This window comes from Nycticebus coucang, chromosome 18, assembly GCF_027406575.1.
Source record: "Nycticebus coucang isolate mNycCou1 chromosome 18, mNycCou1.pri, whole genome shotgun sequence".
In the NCBI taxonomy this organism is placed as follows: Eukaryota; Metazoa; Chordata; class Mammalia; order Primates; family Lorisidae; genus Nycticebus; species Nycticebus coucang.
This window is the reverse complement of record NC_069797.1, coordinates 80265501-80284136: the sequence shown is the minus strand read 5'-3', so window position 1 is coordinate 80284136 and position 18636 is coordinate 80265501. Positions and strand designations below refer to the sequence as shown.

Sequence of the window (18636 nt, the reverse complement as noted above, 5' to 3'; positions counted from 1 at the left end):
CCAGAACCAAAAACTTTAGGAAATGAATCCTATATATCACTTTGCCCAGCACTGTGGTGCCTGTCAGTGTACGTATCCCCAGAGGAATCCCGCCACCCTCCCGCAGACAGGCCTTGTTCTACTCCGCATTGGTTTGCAGCTTGCACTGGTCATTAGGTCATTCTCTGGCCAAGGTGGAGCCAGGGGTGGGAGTCCCACCCTGCAGACCCAGAGCCACACCCCCAGCCAAGGCCACTCACCTGTCATTGAGAAGGTTGTCCTCAAAGACTTGCAGGAGGGTCCCGCTGAAGCCCTCCAGGGCCTGTGGGTCACTCTGGATCCCCTTCATGTACCCAAGGAGGCTCTGGGTGGAGTGCCTGACCTGCAGGGCCATGTAGCCAGTGAGGCTAGGACCCACCTTCACTGCTCCCAAACATCTAATGAGAGCTGAGATGACCCTGAACTACAGATGAGAGATCTTCAGTGAAGGTGGAGGCAGGTCCTAGCTTCCCATAGAGCCAACACCCAAAGTAGCAGCACTGCCCACAACCTAAGCTCTTACAGGCTATCACATGTGTGCCAGACATAGCTGCTGCTGCCCCAAGAGGAGGTTGGCCCAAGACGCAGGCGCCGAGAGTGACAAGGCATCAGGAGACCCTGGAGCTGCTTGGCTCAACCTGGGCTCCCAGGTGCCAAAGACACCTGAAGGCTGAGGCTGCTCCCGCGTGTGGGCTCAGAGATGGGCCCTGAAGGACTGGACCCTGCAGGCACCTGGCCCCAAGTGGAGGGCCACAGTCTCTCTGAGCAAAGACAGAAATCCATAAGCACAGGGCTGCCCACCAGTTCTGCCACCACAAGGATGGAAGGCAAGGAGGAGGGATGGTTGCGGGGACCAGCCCAGAGTTGGCCCAGGAAGCCCCTGACCAGCCATTAAGCAAAGGTGGTGGCTCACAGGAACACAGGGTGGACACAGCAAAGCACCAGCCACCTCCAGGAGGCAGGACACACACAGGCCAAAGCAGCACAGTTCTAAATAAACAAATGGCACAAGAAGCTTGTAAGAGGAGGTGGGAGTCAAGAAATGTCGGACCCTGGGCGTGCTGGCCAGGTGTAGCCAGGGCCCGCCTCCCCCCCGCCCCCCTTGTTCTGACACAGACTTGACACAACCAAGGAGACCCAAGTATGGTCCAAGTGCTGTGGTCAGACTTTAGGAAAGCCTGTAGAGACGCAGGAAGTACCAACAGGACAAATCACACAACTTCTGGAATGAGCTTTAAAATACCTGCCACCCCCCTCCAACGCCCAAATCACAGTGTATACAGCCACAGTGTCATGTGGCAGGACACACACACCGGGCACATGGAAGGTCACTGTCAACGCCCCTATGGGTGTGGGCCTTTGTCAGAACCTTCCAAAGAGAAAGTTTAAGGAAAATTAACCACTCCCACTACAGTAAAAATAACCGGTATGCCTCCCAGATGCCCAGGGCTTCACATGAATACAAAGGCAGCTTGAGGTGCAGGTCTTACTGCAAATCCCCGAAAGGCAGAAGAACCCAGTCAGCCTTGGCAGTGAAGCAGAGATCCCCACCCGCCTCCTAGGCCCCCACCGAGCCCATTGAAGATGCTGATTCTGCCTCCAGCAGACTCAATGCACCACCAGCCACTCAGGCCCAAGCCAGATGCTCCCCAGAGCCCAGCCCCATGGGCTCCTGGGCCCCCACCCCACCGGGCAGGGCTCCCTCACCGTTGACTCTGTCAAGCCGCCCACAGACACAACCAGCCCCAGCAGGACGTGGTAACGGTAGGTGGGCAGCCCCAGGAGCTGGGTGATGCGAGGGAAGGCCTGGGACGGTACGTTCCAGCTCACAGAGGCAATGTCAGACCTGAGAGAGAAAGTGAACACTCAGGTTCCCTACACACTCACCATGGCCAGAGGGGCAAGGCACGGGGAGGCCACACATGAACACACCTGGGGAGGAGCTGCTCCAGCTCTCTGCGGTGGGGTATATGGGGGATGGGGGGACTGTCCTGGTGCAGGAGTGTCAGGAACACGCTGGCAGCGTGAGCGCGGAGCCTGTCGATCTTCTCACTGGCCTGCTGGGCTACGTGGCACATGACCTGCTCGCAGCTGTAAACCAGGGCACGTGGTTGGAACTGACGGTTCAGCCCAAACACAGGACACACAGTCACCTCAGCACCATCAGCCTGGCCCTACCATGACCTCAAGTGGTATCTTATATTCCACTTATTCTATATTCCACAGCTGACAGGGTATCAGGCCCCGAGTGGACCACATTCCGCCCACTCGACATTCCAGAAGCCTGACCCAACACATGTGCAACAAACCCCTGTTAAATATAGATCAGTGGGGTCTCTGGGCAGAGGTAGGACAGCCAAGTGGGACTGTAGTGGGGACAGAGGATAGTAAGGAAGATGATGGAGCTAGGCAGAGGGAAGAAATGGGCAAGAAAGAAAGTGTGGCATGGGGAAGAAAGAAGTCCTAAGGAAACAGGGCCAGGAATCCCCACAGAGCGAGTGTCCCTTACAGCAAGGCCAGGGAGATGAAGCAGAGGTGGCACCCAAAGGCAGCCCTAGGGCCAGGGAACTGAGCAAGTGACAGCTCAGCCTGTCCCAAGCCCCACACAGAGAGGTCACCCCTGCCCCAACCCTGAGCACTGCAGGGGGCAGGGGAGTGTGGCCTGGGCCTGGGGGCAGGAGGAAGGGCCTGAACAGGGGGTAAGGAGCCTAAGAGGCTCACTGGGGCAGAGGGCACAAGCCCCACTGAGTGCTAGCCCACCTTCCCAGCTCAGCAAGTGCGCAGCTGCCCCTCCTGGGCTAGAGAGCACAGCTGTGCCATGGGACACTCACATGTGGGCCTCGATCAGCTCAGGCTGGCTCCGTCCCAGCAGAAGTGTCAGATCCATCAGACTGGTCATCGCGGCCTCTCGGACCCTGTGGGGATGAAAAGACGCAGAGAAACTCAGCCCAGGATGGGGATTCCCCACCTTGGTCCCTGCATCCATGGTGGCCAGGGCCCTGTGAGTGCAATGCCTGTGACTAACCTTCCTGGAGCCCATGTGGGCTCTACTCTGAGACTCATTGACTGCCAGGAAGAAAAGGCCCGGGGGCCCACAATGCACTGTGAAAATGGCACATGGGGGCTTGGCATCTGTGGCTCAAGCAGCTATGGCGCCGGCCACATACACCAGAGCTGGCGGGGTCCGAATCCGGCCCGGGCCTGCCAAACAATGACACCTACAACCAAAAAATAGCTGGGCGTTGTAGCAGGCACCTTTAGTCCCAGCTACTTGGGAGGCTGAGGCAAGAGAATGGCATAAGCCCAGGAGTTGGAGGTTGCTGTGAGCTGTGACACCACAGCATCTACCCAGGGCAATAGCTTGAGACTGTCTCAATAAAAAAACAAAAGAAAATACACATAGGGAGACCCACCCGCCACCTGTGAGCTGAGCTCCAAGACTCCCTGCATAGGTAAGTTTCAGAGGTGACTCAGACTTGCTTCAGTGGGACATCAAGGCACACACGCTCACTCACTCTCTCACACTGTCAAACAGTTCATGTTTAACCGCTGCAGACAGACTGGATGAGCCCCAGCAAAACCTTGTAACAAATGCCACCAAGACAGAGAACGGGTAACTTTCCTACAAACCTTTGAAACACAGCATACACATCTGTTAAGATCGCTCCCTACAACAAAACTTAGGGCTTTCTGGTTTTCACTGAATAAATGGTTCTCACTGGGAACAAGTGATGTTGGCTGCTCCTTACCAGGCGCCCACGTCCCCTCTGCTGTCTGTGGTGTAGTCGTCCACGCAGCCCAGCAGAGTGCCATATAGCTGGCCAACATGCTCCTTGCACACGGCCTCGTCCGGGGCCCCTGCTTTCACTCCCACAGTCTGGCATATCCTTAGATTTAAAACATGTGCGATGAGCAGCAAGGCCTTCACGTCACACTCTCAGGGCAGACCAGGGGCCCCAAGAAGAGACTCAGAGCCCAGTGTTCCTTTCTCTGAAGTCACATGCTGCCACCTCGACGTGTAAAAGAGGCTGTTTGTGGCTGGTCCTTCCTTTCCCTGACGAGAAAGTGATTGATGCTGACACAGGGACAGAGGGCACATGGGCCCCACCTATGCCTCCCTATGCAGGGTACACAGTCCAAATGCCGCCCATAGGCAGAGCTTACCCCACAACCACCTGGCAGCATTGTCCCCCCCTTGCCAACTTCAAAGGGGCCAGTTTCATGAAGTAAAGTAGTGATCTCACTATGGGGCTGACACTCTAATTACAGTTCTGACTACATGAAACCGTTAATGAGCAGAGCTGGAGATGAAAACAGGGGGTGGGGGCTGGAAGCCAGGCCTGGACAGGTTGACCATTGGCTTTGTGACCAGGCCTCTGACAAAGCCCCAGAGCCTCCATCAGTGCTGGCCACTGGCTTTTGAGCCTCAACCTCAGGGAGGAACTGGTGCGGTTCACCTGGCGATGGCCTTCACGGCATCTCTCCTGGACTCAGCGAAGCTCAGGTCCTCAGGAGAAGCGCGGGTAACAGCTGCCAAACCCTCTAGCACCTGAAACGCAGTGAAGATTCAGCAGCAGGATGTCAGCTCTAAGACAAGCGTGCCCTTGTGCACACAGACCAGAGATGAGGCCCTCAGGACGGGCTCCTAGGCAGCTCAGTGGTGCCACACCCAGTGTGACCAGAGTGACGCACAGGCAGACACTGGCTCCTGCCTCATCCTGGGACAGAAAGACAAATGAGACTGCTGCACCCTAACAGTTCCATCTGTTTCTAAAGTGATAGTTTAGTCCTAACAACTACTTTATGGGGACCTCCACTTCACATGCACAGACCCCAGCATGGCAGTGGCAAGGGGGTCTCACTGGTAGAGGGGCCCACCCAGCACCTGACAGTCTACCTGGAGCCACTGCCTGGGGACTGTAGAAAATAGGTGGCCCAAGGCAGAGCATGGCCAGGGCCTGGCTCAGCGCCCGCCAGGTCCAGCAGCAGCAGGAATGCCTGGTGGGGAGGTTGGCAGGACCAAGACGGACAGTGAAGGGTGGGATGAGAGCTCCATGGACTAAAGCTGGTGGGGCAGCAGGGGAGCAGTCTATAGGGCCCAAGGATGCACTGAGCAAGGCACCACCCACATCACTATGACCCTGGGTGGGCTCAGGACAAAGGCAGGGTGTTAGAGGCGATGGGGTATCACTACCCTGGAGAGAGACAAGCCAGGGATAGGAGGACTTGGGACTGCTGTCTTAGCATACAACACGGGGTCAGGAAGGTAAGAAAGGGAGGCAGGAGGAGAGCAGGGCTCAAGGGAGAAGCAGTGGGTGATGTGCCCCTCTGGGATGAGGCCTGAGGGGCCCCAGGACACAGGACAAGCCCCATTCTTGGTAAGAGGCCAAAAACAATCCCCCACCTTTCAGTTCAACAAAAGATGGGCAGAGGGACCATCTCTCCCTACTGGACACTGCAGACGGCAGGGGCTGGACCAGCTGCCCAGTAAGCCCGTGGGGTGGGCTCTTCAGACCTCAGCACACAGGGGTGGATGGGGTGTCTCTGTGCAGCAAGCTCTGCCCAGCTGTGCTTGAAGCCCAGCAACCACTGCCCAGAGAGTAGATACCAGAAGCTATCTGTCCTAGGCCAGGCAGAACACCTGGGAGGGGTGGCCCTGTCGCCATAGGTGAGACAGACACATAGCAACTCCATAGCAGCTCCCTCAGTGCTAATGTGGGGTGGAGGGGTGGGGCCTGCTCACAGCCAGGAGGGTCTGGGGATAACACCTGGAGGCGGCTGAGACGGAGGAAGCAAACATGTTCTCATCGCGAGAGCAACCAATTCTGCAAACAGCACCTTCCAGGGTATGGCAGAACTTCCTCCAACGCCGTCCTTCTACCAGCAGTTTGGCCAGGTGCCTGGCAGCCACACAACTCTGGCACCCCTGCTCCCTCTCACGGCTGGTTTCCAGGAATTCCTTCCCAACCGAAGATGCCTGGTGGATTCCTTATGCCCCTCGGCCCATGCCCACCCTACACCAAGGCCCACCTGCTGGAGCCTGCCCTTCAAGAGGAAGCCGGGGAGGGCACCCAAGGCTGAGGAGAAGCCGCACCGAGTCATTTCTTCAGGGCTCCGGAGCTCAGCGAGGTACTGCTCAACCAGTCCCCCTGGAGGAAGGGGAGAGCCTGAGGACAAGGGCCAGGCTGCCACCATGCTCCCCACATGCCATGTGAACTTCCAAACACAAGCAAGGACATCAGAAGAAAGGAGAGAGGGCTGCTTCGAGTTTCCACAGTGGATACAGTCCCAAAGTGGTATTCTTCAAAATAAATATAAAAAAGAATTTTTATAAGGTGGTTTTAAGGTTTCCATAAGCAATTTTAACTACATGGTTTCATTCTTAAATTCAAGAGGGTGATTCTCCTTTTTATTCACTAAGAACATGAATGCTTATTATGAAACAATGTCTTCCTCACAAATGAGAGTGTTCCATCGGAGACAGAGCAGACACAGCTCTGTGCTGGACACAGGGCATCCGGCAGCAGAGCTGCTGAGCACAACAGCTACATGGGAGGCTGACGATGGAGGATCCCTTGAGCTCAGGAGTTCAAGACCAGCCTGAGCAAGAGCGAGACCCCATCTCCCCTAAAAAATAGAAAAACTAGCTCAGCATGGTGGTGGGCACCTGCAGTCCCAGCTACTTGGGGGGCTAAAACAGGAGGATTACATGAGGCCAGGAGTTCCAGGCAGCAGTGAACTGTGATCATACCATTACATTCCAGCCTGGGCAACAGAGCAAGACCCCATCTCAAAAAAAAAAAAAAAAAAAGAAAGAAAGAAAGAAAGAAAATATGGCTAAAACCACTAAGAGCCACGAGCCACTCCTACGTATGGGCAAGCTGTCGGGACGTAGTCACCACAGTGACACGTCCCAGAGAAGCAACCTGCTTGGAGGTGAAAAAAAGTTCTCGAGCAGCCAAGGTGCAAGTAACAGAACTGAGAACAAAATACCAAAATGAAATCCACCAGCATCCTGCACACCCAGACCCCTCTACCTCACCGGATCCTGCCCTTGCTAGAACCCGCACCACTCACCATGCCCTATGGGGGCCGCCTGCCCCGGCTCCTGTGGGTAGTACTCGCCGCAGAGCGCGGCCACAGCTGTAACGGCCGCATCCTGAAACAGAGCCAGGGCTATGACTGCACAAACATTCTGCTTGCCGAGGCCTCTCAGCCACAGAAGCCATGATCATTCTGAAGTCTAGGACAGCAATTAGATTTAAAAACACAAAATCTAAAATGTGTCTACTCATCATCTGTCAGATAACATTTATCACTTCAATGATTCTCTGCGACTGAGAAGCTGAATAGAGAACTTGATTATTTCTTCCAAACAATGCAAATTCCATGCCTTATGATATGGAACAGTGAACAAAATGGAGCATTTTTTTCCTTTCCCAGCAACAGTCATGAAGGAAAGAAATGTGCACTGTACACCCAGAGCAGTGTGGGCAAGGGCTCCAGGCCCCACTGGCATAGCTGCATTCAGAGACAGGTGGGGGCCTGGGGCACCAGGAACAGAAGGGTTGTTGGGCAGGGATGACCAGGCCACACAGTGTGAGACCCAGGACCAACCCTGAAGGCCACCAGGAGCCACACAAGACAGGATGAGGCTGCACTATATGGTCCCAAGGCCCCCTGCAAAGGGGTCCATGTCATCCCCATGAATTCCACCCCTGGCATTTACAGAGGAGGAACCCGAAACCTTTCGAGACTACACAGTCAGGAAAGAGCAGACACTGGAGTACCAGGTTCTTCCTCCTGGTCCCCAAAGCCAGGACGCCCAAATCTTGGAGATGGGGCGGGGCAGGCAGTGGTGAGCATAGGGTGCCACACTCCACTGAGCCCTCACTTGCACCAGCCAGAGAAGCAAGCCGTCACTGCTGGTGAGTTCTTTATGGGTGTTTTTTAGAAAAAAAGTTGTGAGTCATTGATCAAGACCCACTCAGACTCAACTGTAAGAATGTATGTGGGTCCTGCAGGGTGACAGAGTTACTAAGGAAAATACCACAAGGAAATTAAAGACACCTCCATTAACCCAGTAGAAGTCCTAAGACAAAGGATGTGAGAGAATCCGAAAGGCCCTAAATCTATCTTCTGCTTTTCTTTCTCAGGATGGAGCCCTAGTCGGTCTTGATCACATGTTATTATCTGTATAGCAGGACTAGCTTTGCTAGTCCAAAAGCCACCTGATCCCCAGGTCCCCAGGAGCGGAAGGTGGAGGGCCGGGGGGACACACAGCACACTTACACTGGTACAAAGCAACCAGCATCGGGGGCTCAGGCAGAGAGTCTGGGTGCAGCTTTGTCACCCACATCTGAGCACACGTGAAGTCCCAAACCGCAAATCCCACAACTCAACAGTGTGCACAATTCCCCTGAGCAAAGAGTTACTATCAGTGTATAGGGAAAATGTTTCAAAGTGAGTAAAGCCAGAACAGTAATAAAAAAAATCAGACACGGGCAGCACCTGTGGCTCAAAGGGCTAGGGCTCTGGTCCCATATGCCAGAGGTGGTGGATTCAAACCCAGCCCTGGCCAAAAACCACAAAAAAAAAAAAAAAAAAAAAAAAAAATCAGACATTCTGATTTCCAGTGGCTCTGCTAGGTTTCCTGACTATAAATTGCACAGACAGTATCACCTAGAATTCTGAATGAAACTACGGCATTCATCAACAACATTTGTAAGAGGAACTCCAATGCACACACTGGCTGGTGAAAACGGCATGAGAAACAGTGTCATCTCTCTACAGCCCAGCACCAGGGCTAGTCCTGTGACCACACCTTGATTTGCTGTCTAGAATGACTTGAAATAAGATGGAGACTTCTCAAAGTGTCGTCTATCAGCCACTGCCAACCATCTGTTGAAGAAACAGAAAATTCACCCAGTTAAGAATATTTAGTTGAAATTAAAAATAGCAACAAACACGTTTTCTGCTAACTTTTAAATGGTAACTTTTGGAAGAATCTGCAGAAAACCAAAAGTTAAGCATTTTCCAGGTCGTATAAAATTCTAAAGGCCCTCTCAATTTAAAGGGAAAAAGTCTTGTTTTGGTTATTGAAACCCTAATGGAAAATACTAGTCTGTAAACCTAATGATTTAAACATCACATTTTGGGAGATTTTTGTCCTTTTATTATACCTGCAAGCTTCAAGTAGTCTTTTTTTTTTAATCGTTTTGGATTAAAAATGATTAAAAGGGTATAAAGAATCATGTTACACTGATTGCATTTGTTAAAGTCCCTCTTACAATTGTGTCCCACCCCAAGTAGCCTTTTCCTGTCTCTTTCTCTCAAGCTACCTGCCCTTGGCTTCCCACCAGTATAAACTCAAATATTCAACTCAAACTAAACACCAGGCCACAAATGCTAAGACTGTGTTATTAAAGAAAACAAAAAAGGGTCCTAATTTCTGAGTCTGCAGGACCTCCTCCTTACTGTAGCTCTCCCAGGCAAGCAGAGAGAGACAGGCGCTGCCACTAATACCTCCTGGTCCACAAGGCCTGTGTTCATCCCTCAGGACACAGGACTGACCCATAGCTCGGAGCACCACAAAGGGGTGGGAAAGGGGCTTCTCTGTGCCAGGGAGGATGGCTGATGCTCCTTAGCCACAACAGGCTCTAGCAGAAGCTTCCGGACAAGGCATTCTGGCAGCAAGAGCTTTTCGCTACAAGCTTATCATCAGTCCTAACAGGCTCGTGGCTCAGATTTTTTGTTTTTTGACAATTTCACTCTGTCATCCTGTGTAGAGTGCCGTGGTGTCACACTTCACAGCAACCTCAGACTCCTGGGCTCCTCCTGTCTCAGCTTCCCAAGTAGCTGGGACTACAGGTGCCCACCACCACACCCGGCTAGTTTTTCTACTTTTAGTAGAGACAGGATCTCAGTCTTGCTTAGGTTGGTCTCTAACTCCTGAGCTCAAGGAATCCTCCTGCCTTAGCCTCCCAGATTGCTGGGATTACAGGTGTGAACCAGCATGCTTGACCTCTCAACTTACTTTTTAATTAGAAGTGGTTTTAACAGAAAACTCTATTATGTGAGTCAGGAAGAATAAAAGCACTTACCAATTATGGTGTCACCTTTAAAGGGCATTTTGGAAAGTGACAAGTTTTCTATTAAAATGCACACTAGGGAAACAAAAAGCATAAATGCAAGATTAGTTTTCCAAAAGTGCCCATCACAGTACTTTGACCTCAGGTATTCTGGAATGTGCACAGCCAGCACCGGCCCCACCTCCTGGCCTCACTGACCAGCACTGGAAATAGCCCAGAGCCTCCTATCCAGCCTGCACACTCCTCAGCTGAGGGCCTGAAAGTAAGCCCAGAGCTGGGCAGGTGCAGAGAAGCACCAGGACCTGAGTGCATGTCAGAGATCCCGCTGGCCCTGCAAGGAGCTCTTGCAGGAGGGTCCCTGTCACTCAGGGGCCCAAGTGACAGCATCACCTCATATGCTCCCAACTGAAAATGACACCCAGCCTTCTCCTTGGCTCGTAACACTTACTCTTCATGACCAGAAGTGCGCTCTGCCCCGCTTGGCACTCCCCCCAGCTGCCACCCTGTCTATAGTGCAACCAACTATAGAAATCTCAACACGGCATAATTGTGTGGTGTTTTACAACATAGATATGAAACAATTGATTCGATACTTCTGATGAACTAAAATTTCCATGTCTTGTCACTGCAAACAAGGTGACCACGAGTAGAGCTTAGCTACAAGGTCGCCTGCCCAGCCTGTACACACTCTGGGCTACAGATGCCCAGGGAAGCGCAGCAGGACCGATATCACAGAGGTGCTGTTACTCGCAGCAGATGCCGCTGGCAGGCAGACTGGAAGGGCCGGAGCAGCTCACATCCAGGAGAGGGCCGCACCTCACTCTGTCAGCACCAGCGGTGGCCCAGCCAAAGGTGCAAAGTGTCTGCTCCCCACCATACTGATCGTGTCCCTGCCTGCTTGGGCTCCCTGCTCACAGGCCTTGTGGGTTTGCTGTCAGGTAAACACCCATATAATGCTGTTTGCCCATTTTCCTACTAGATTGTTACCTTTTTGGTAACAAAAAGTGAGGGGGAGTGAGGAACAATTTTACAAAGGCTTTGTGTCCTACACACAACTTTTTATCTCACAACAGGACAGGGGTTTTCTCTGCGTCTGTATTTTGTCCACCATCTCATACATGGCATACTCTTCCACAGACAGAAAAGCCTAGCTACCTTTTCTTGCTTGTTTCTAGTTTATAAAACTACTGTTAATTCTGTTAGTGATTACAAGCAAAGAGTAAAAACAGAAGAAAAAGAAAGCAACACAGAAAGCCAGTTAGAAACAGAGGGAATCCTGGAGATCCGAGTCTGCTCCAACACTGGGTGAAGGACAAGGGCACGTGCCCAGGGGCAGACACGCTTGTGCCCGTGGGGCTGGGGACACATCTAGGGGCTTCTTATTTCCCTGTACTTTTGTGCAAAGTTGTAAATTTCCAAATTAAGATTTTTTGTTATTATTATTGTTTTTTGTTTTTAGAGACAAGAGTCTGACTTTGTCGCCCTCGGCAGAGTGCCTTGGCCTCACAGCTCACAGCAATGTCCAGCTCTTGGGCTTAGACGATTCTCTTGCCTTAGCTTCCCGAGTAGCTGAACTACAGGTGCCCACCACAACACTGGCGATTTTTTGTTGTTGTTGTTGTTGTTGCAGTTTGGGTGGGGCTGGGTTTGAACCGGCCACTCTTGGTATATGGGGCGGGCGCCCTACTCACTGAGCCACAGGCACCGCGCCCAAATTAAGATTTTTAAAGAGACAAACATTATCCTATGTCTCCTAAAATTTCTTTAAACATTTTTATCGTTATATTTTTTATACTTAAGTTTTGAGTAAATAACATTTATTTAGTCTTAGATACAATTGTGCTTTCTCCACAAGGAGTCACCTTTCTTTCATAGATCATACCCCACGTGCATTTACGTCAGAACCTACTTCTGGGTTCCTTTTGCTATTCTGAGTAGAGCAGTTTTATGGTGTGTTTTAAGACCTGGAAAATACAAGTTCTATTTTTAAAATAATTTTCTGAGCCTTACCTTATATATGAACCTTAAATGCATTTTATCAAAAAAAAAAGCCAGCACATGAAAAGATTTTCCACATCACTAGCCAATAGGGAAATGCAAATTAAATCCACAATGAGCAGTCACTCTGTGATTATCAGCATGGCTAAAATTAAAAACAGTAAAAATTCAAGATGTTAGCAAGGATACAGAGAAGGGGGAACTCTCACACGCTGCTTGTTGGAATATAAAATGGTACAGCCACGCTGGAAATAATCTGGGGTTTCTTATAAAACAAGGCATATGCCTCCACAATGAAGTGGGCATTGTCCAGAGAGAAGAAAAGGCATGTTCCCATGGAAACTGCACACACAGTGTCCAGGTGGGCTCACAATGGCAGGAGAGCAGCAAACACTCCAGGGGAGTGTCACCCCCTCCTCCGACAGGGAACGGGATAAAAAGGAGTGAACTGTTAACTCCTTTTATGAGGATAACCTGGACCAGTCTCGGGATTATGCTTATGGAGACGTCCACCTCAGGAGTGCAGAGACCACAGTCATCACAGAACGTTCTAGACAGGACAGACATGCACAGAGAGTGCAGTCGGCCAGGGCCAGGGTGCAGAGACGAAGGGCAGCGGGTGTCTGTGGAGGAAGCAGGGTCGCCTCTGGCTGTGGTGTTGGTTACAGAGCTGCATGGCACAGGACACAAACACTCCACGCACACACGAGCATGAGAAGCTGATGGGCCTGAAGTCTGCCCAACAGCATGGTGGCAAAGTCATGTCCTAGCTCTAGAAAACCACTTATTCCATGGCAGCCCCCCGGGAGCTGCAACTAAGGGGTTTGGGGCTATGTCACTAGTTTTGTAACTTCCTGTGAGTCTATAATTATTTCAAAACAAGAACTAAGACAATCTGGGGGGCAGTTTTAAGAAATTAACAGATCAGGTAATTCAGAGCAATCCTCCAGTAAGACAACATTTCTTAAAAACCACACAATCAAAAACAAATGTGCCTGAAGTCACTGGGGAGTTAACAGGATTTGTGAGAGGCCTGGAAGCTGTGGAGCCAGGGTTAGGGCTCCTGCGGGCGACTCCTGCTGATTCCGGAGAAGGTGCAGATACCCAGGACCCCTGGAATGTCTAAGACTCTGGCTAGTGGGACAGAACATGGGTGTGCAGGGCTGTCATGGGGAAAACAGGCAAAGCCCCTCTCTGTGGGCTGAGAACCCAAAGAACCATACCTAGAAATGAGCATCAGTGCACATTGACAGGCTGAAGCCTCTTGGGTGGAGGTGATTCCAGACCGTGGGCACGCTGACCTCCACCAAGAGCAAACAAAGTCTCTCTGGGAGTGAAGAACACTCCCAGGCTCCAGGATATTTCTATAGTTTTTCATATACAATATACTTTAGCAACTGAACCACAGAAGCTCCAGATAATATTGTTGGACAAAGATTTTAAACTGTATTTAATATGTTCAAGGAGGTAAAAGAAACAGTTGAAAACTAGGACAAGGATAAGGAAAACATATAAATGAATAAAAGTTCTGAAAGATTAAAAAACACTAAAATTAAGAATTCAAGGATGGGATTAATAGCAGATGAGACACAGGTGATAAGAGAATTAGAAATGTCCAAACTGAATCAGAGGTAGAGAGAGAGGCGAAAAGAAAGTGGGAGACAAAGAATGGACAAAGAATGGAGTTCTCTCCCACGGACTACTAGGTCCCAAGAGCACAGCAGAACAGAAGGGCGGCATATGGAAAAGAAACTGGCTAAGAACATTTCCACAGTGACCAAAAAAATCCATAAAAGCTATAGATCATGAAACCAGTATAAGCCCAAGAACCCCAAGTAAGATACAAAAAAACAACTCATTCTAGATAGGTCGTGGTAAATCAGCTAGAAACCACAGTAAAGATAAAATCTCATAAGCAGCCAGGAAAAATTAACAGGTTGTCTTTAAGAGAGTAACTTCTCAGCAAAAAAGGGAATAAATCCAGAAGACTACAGAATACTATCTTTAATGTGCTAAAAAGTGACTAAACTCACATATGCCAAATTAAAGTCCTATCCCAGCAAAAATAACCTTCAAGTAAAAAAAGACATCTTCAGACAAATTTGTCAGAGATAACTGTCAACAGATAGACACTACAGAAAACAATAAGGAGTGTCTGTTCTTTCAGCAAAAGGAAAATGACCCCCTTGGAAGGTCAGAAATGCAGAAAGGAATAAAAAGAGAAAACAAAGAATATATGTGAGTAAATTGAAACTAATTTTGACTAGGTAAGACACAGTAATGTCTTATGTGATTTAAAAATATATACAAATCAAAGAAAGATGGAGACTTCACCTCTTTCATGTTTACATGGATGGAGCTGGAACATATTCTTCTTAGCAAAGTATCTCAAGAATGGAAGAAAAAGTACCCAATGTACTCAACCCTGCTATGAAACTAATTTATAGCTTTCATATGAAAGCTATAACCCAATTATAACCTAAGAATATGGGGAAAGGAGGAAGGGATGGGAGGAGGGAGGCTGGGAGGAGGGAGGTTAATTGGTGGGACCACACCTATGGGGCATCTTACAAGGGTACATGTGAAACTTACTAAATGTAGAATATAAATGTCTAACATAATAAGTAAGAAAATGCCAGGAAGGCTATGTTAACCAGTTTGATGAAAATATTTCAAATTGTATATAAAACCAGTGCATAGTGCCCCATGATTGCATTAATGTGCACAGCTCTGTTTTAATTAAAAAAAAAAAAAATATATATATATATATATATACACACACATATACACACACATATAAATCAAATGGCATGACACAAAGGCCATGTCAGAAGGGAAGAAACTGGTGGGGCAGGGGAGGCCCCACGAAGCAGCCAGTTAGCACCTGATGTGCCCACTGTGTGATAGTCCTCCACACGCCTGTGGCAGACAATACTCTGGTTTTGTCTCCAATATGTGGCAGACAATACTCTGGTTTTCCACCTCGTTTCTGGCATGAGGAGAGAACTGTCCCAGACTCCAGAGAGCAGCAGTGAGGGGTGGCCCTTCTGGTAGAAGAAGAGGGTGGGTGTGCCCTGTTTTAGCAAGGTGTTTTTAACAATCTCTGGCAAATTCTCATTTTCCCATCTCACGGCTACTCTGGCACCAGCAATACTTTGGCAGAGATGGGGGTGGGCCCAGCATGGGGTAGCAACCAAGAAGAAACACCGACTCACCCCTTCACATCAAGCCCAAACACCTGCATGGTCTCACCCAGGGCAGGTGTCCTGAGGGGACAGACTTTCTGGAAAGTTGTTCCACAAACATGGGGAGGCTTGGCAGCTCATGACAGTCCTCTGTGTGATGAACACACAGGCCAGGCAGCCACGTCATTCAGGAGAAGCTGCCTGACTGCATGGGAGCTGCACGTGTAAGGAAAGGAGCAGGCTGCCTTGCAGCGTGTATGCCTGAGCCCAGCCCCATGAAACACATCTCAGTGAGGCCCTGGGCCTGGGAGCCCTCCCTCTGTTCAAGGGTCAAACACCAAAGGCAGCACAAAAGAGACCCTGGATGGGGAGGGCAGAGTGTGAAGGTTGTGTGAACCCCCAGCTGCTGCCTTGAGCACTGGCCATGCATAGGGACCTACAGAGAGCAGGCTCCCCTAGGACCCCAACACCCAGCCCCACGCCAGACAAGCTACTGATTCCAGAAATAGGTGACGGATCACGAACTGTAAATGCTGCTTGGGGTAGAGCCCTAATCCCACTAAGAGAGAGGAGGCATCTGGGGCCCCAAGGGCCATGCTACAAAGAGTGTGTCTGGAATTTGTGCTCCAGGGGCATCCAAGGAATAGTGACCAGGTCCACGTCCAAACCTACTACCAATCTAGGCCTAAATGATCGCGCAGAGCCAGCAGCTCTGCCAGAAACTGGTTCAAGCTTCTGCAATTCATTTTCCAGTGACACCTGTCAAACCCATGAGGATACTGAGTTGACACCAACAGAAAGGCAAGCTGGTGGCTCTAGGCAGAGAAGTCCCTCTGGACCTGCCTAGAGGCAGACAGCTGCCAGCCTCAGGCAAAGTCCCCACCAGGTCTGAGGAGAGAGGTGTGGACAGGAAACACAAGGGGCTCTTGTGTCCCTCCCTCCCTGGCCGGGGCTCCCAGAACTGGGTCCAGGAAATATTTAGTCTAGGTGATAGTTTCTCTAAAGCTCCTGCCCGGAAGCCCTTCAACCTCAACCCCATAGCAGGGTGAAGCATGGCAAGGGAGGCGGGTGGGCTCAGTATGGGGCAGCAACCAAGAAGCACCAACTCGCTCCCTTTACATTAAGCCCAAACACCTGCATGGTCTCAGGCAGGGCAGGTCCTGAGAGGACAGACTTTCTGGAAAGTTGCCCCGCAAATGTAGGGCAGCTTGATCCCACAGCAAGGCCAACCTAGGCTCCTAGGGCCCTAGGAACTCTGGACCGAGGTATGCACCACAAATGTCTGGGGACCTGAAGTCAGGCATTTATTTCAACACTGTGGAAATGTGTCCTCCTCAAATTCTTACAGAGAATCACTTGGAGGGGCTGCTGAGGTCAGTGACACACATGTGCCTTGCTGGTTAGGCCCTCCCCTGCACTTCGCACAGGTGTCCCCTGGCACCTCTGAGCATGGTGTCACCCCACCCCCGTCTGCCTCCCAGGGGGCCCCTGTCAGCACAGGACACATACGCTTGCCCGTATGGTGCTACCTTTTGAGTCCCAACTGCCAGCTCCACAGCCCCCACCTGTGTGATCTGATGCACACATTGAGCAACGTGGTGACCCCAACCCCGGGAGCACCTGGTCACACGCCCTCACCTTCCCCACCCCCCACAGCTGACTGCCTGTGCCCTGTCCGCCCATACCCTGACCCTGAACACTCCTTACCATTGCCCAGGCCTCACAGGGCCCTCTCAAAATGCAGAACCTAAATCCCTGAGTTTGTAGCCTCCCAGCCCCACACAGGCTGAGATGCGAACTCCCCTGAGTCGTGTTGCAGAAGGTGGGAGAGCAACCTCCCAGCTAGTGCCTGGCCTATAGACCAACACAGAGAACAGCATGGACAGCACTGACCATTCCCTGCACTGGTCGAGACTGGCATGGCAGGGGTGCACCCAGCATGTCTTAACCTGCTTAACACGCCCAGCTAAAGAGGGGTTCTCCACACAGGCACTGCAGGGCCAGGACTGGTCTTGGCACAGCAATGCACATGTGAAAGGCACCCTGGCCACCCCGCAGGGTTAGAATGGCCTCAGGACACCTGGACATCTGTTAGGTGGGACCATCTCAGTTTAGGACAATGTACAAAGCTGTGTTGGAATGGATGGGCCGGCCTGCTCGGAATCCTCAGCAGACCACCCAGCCCCGGCCTTCACAGCACGAGAGGGATGGTGGGATGGCCTGGAGCGCTGCAGCCTTGGCCTTCAGACCCACCTGCTTGTCGCATAAGCTCTCCTCCAAGACCCCTGAAAGAGTAACAGAAATACTCAGAATTAAAATCTCTTAACATGTAAAACAACATGAAACACCCTCAACCCAGAACCAGACGTAACTTCATGCTCCAAAACCTATCAAAATGTTTATTATCCGAATTTGTTACTGAAGGTATAAACTACCTCAAAAGAAATGAAAAAGTGTACTATAACCATCTTCCAGGGTCCTCTGTCCTAACTGGGGTTGTCCTGGTGGGCGTTGTGACTCACTGGCGCTAAGCATCCCCATCAGGTGGTCCCACTCTTTTTTTTTTGTTTTTTAAGAGACAGAATCTCACTTTGTTGCCCTTGGTAGAGTGTCTTGGTGTCACAGCTCACAGCAACCTCAAACTCCCGGACTTAGGCGATTCTCTTGTCTCAGCCTCCCAAGTAGCTGGGACTACAGGAGCCCACCACAATGCCTGGCTATTTTTTGTTTGCAGTTTGGCCGGGGCCGGGTTTGAACCCACCACCCTTGGTATATAGGGCCAACACCCTGCCCACTGAGCCACAGGTGCCGCCCAGGTCCCACTCTTATAGAAGCGACTTGAGGCACAAAGAGGACGGCACCCTGAGCCCAGGGGGATCCGCCGCGGGCTCTCTCTGCCCATTCTGGAGACCCACTCCATATCTGAGGCTGACGACAGGAAACTAGTGGCCACAGGAGTGAGAAATACTCTAATCAGATAACAAGTTCATTGACGAGACTTTGGCTTTTGGGCCGGAGTAAGAAGATCTGGATTTGTCCTCCTGCCTCAACCAGAAACTGGGTAAGACAGGAAACTTCCACTCAGAATCTGGCAGATGGAGGGCAGGATTCAGCCCCAGGACCCGCGGGAGCCACATTGATGAGGGAAACGGAAGCCAAGCCAGGCCAAGGTGACTGGAAACTGCAGCAGAGGAGTGGGGACGTGGGGACATGAGTCCTAAATGGCAGCATAAAGGCAGGAGGGCAGGCTTCCTCCTCCAAGGTAGAGATGGCACAGGGATCACCAACCCACACCAGTTACATTAAAAAAGCCACCCAGAAAAAAAGAAAAAGCCACAGGGTAA

The 18636-nt window shown here is 50.9% G+C and overlaps 1 protein-coding gene across 1 annotated transcript in view; it reads right to left on the bottom strand.

Annotated features, from left to right (window-relative positions):
• Positions 1–18636, bottom strand: part of TBCD (tubulin folding cofactor D) — a 149673-nt gene that overhangs the window by 13392 nt on the left and 117645 nt on the right. The window contains exons 23-33 of the mRNA XM_053569262.1: positions 17546–17577; positions 10122–10184; positions 8843–8919; positions 7096–7177; positions 6049–6167; positions 4476–4567; positions 3768–3905; positions 2850–2933; positions 1951–2109; positions 1726–1864; positions 240–361 (exon numbers count right to left, since the gene is read on the bottom strand). Of these exons, the coding sequence (XP_053425237.1) occupies positions 240–361; positions 1726–1864; positions 1951–2109; positions 2850–2933; positions 3768–3905; positions 4476–4567; positions 6049–6167; positions 7096–7177; positions 8843–8919; positions 10122–10184; positions 17546–17577 (1107 nt within the window). The remainder of the gene's footprint in view (positions 1–239; positions 362–1725; positions 1865–1950; positions 2110–2849; positions 2934–3767; positions 3906–4475; positions 4568–6048; positions 6168–7095; positions 7178–8842; positions 8920–10121; positions 10185–17545; positions 17578–18636) is intronic.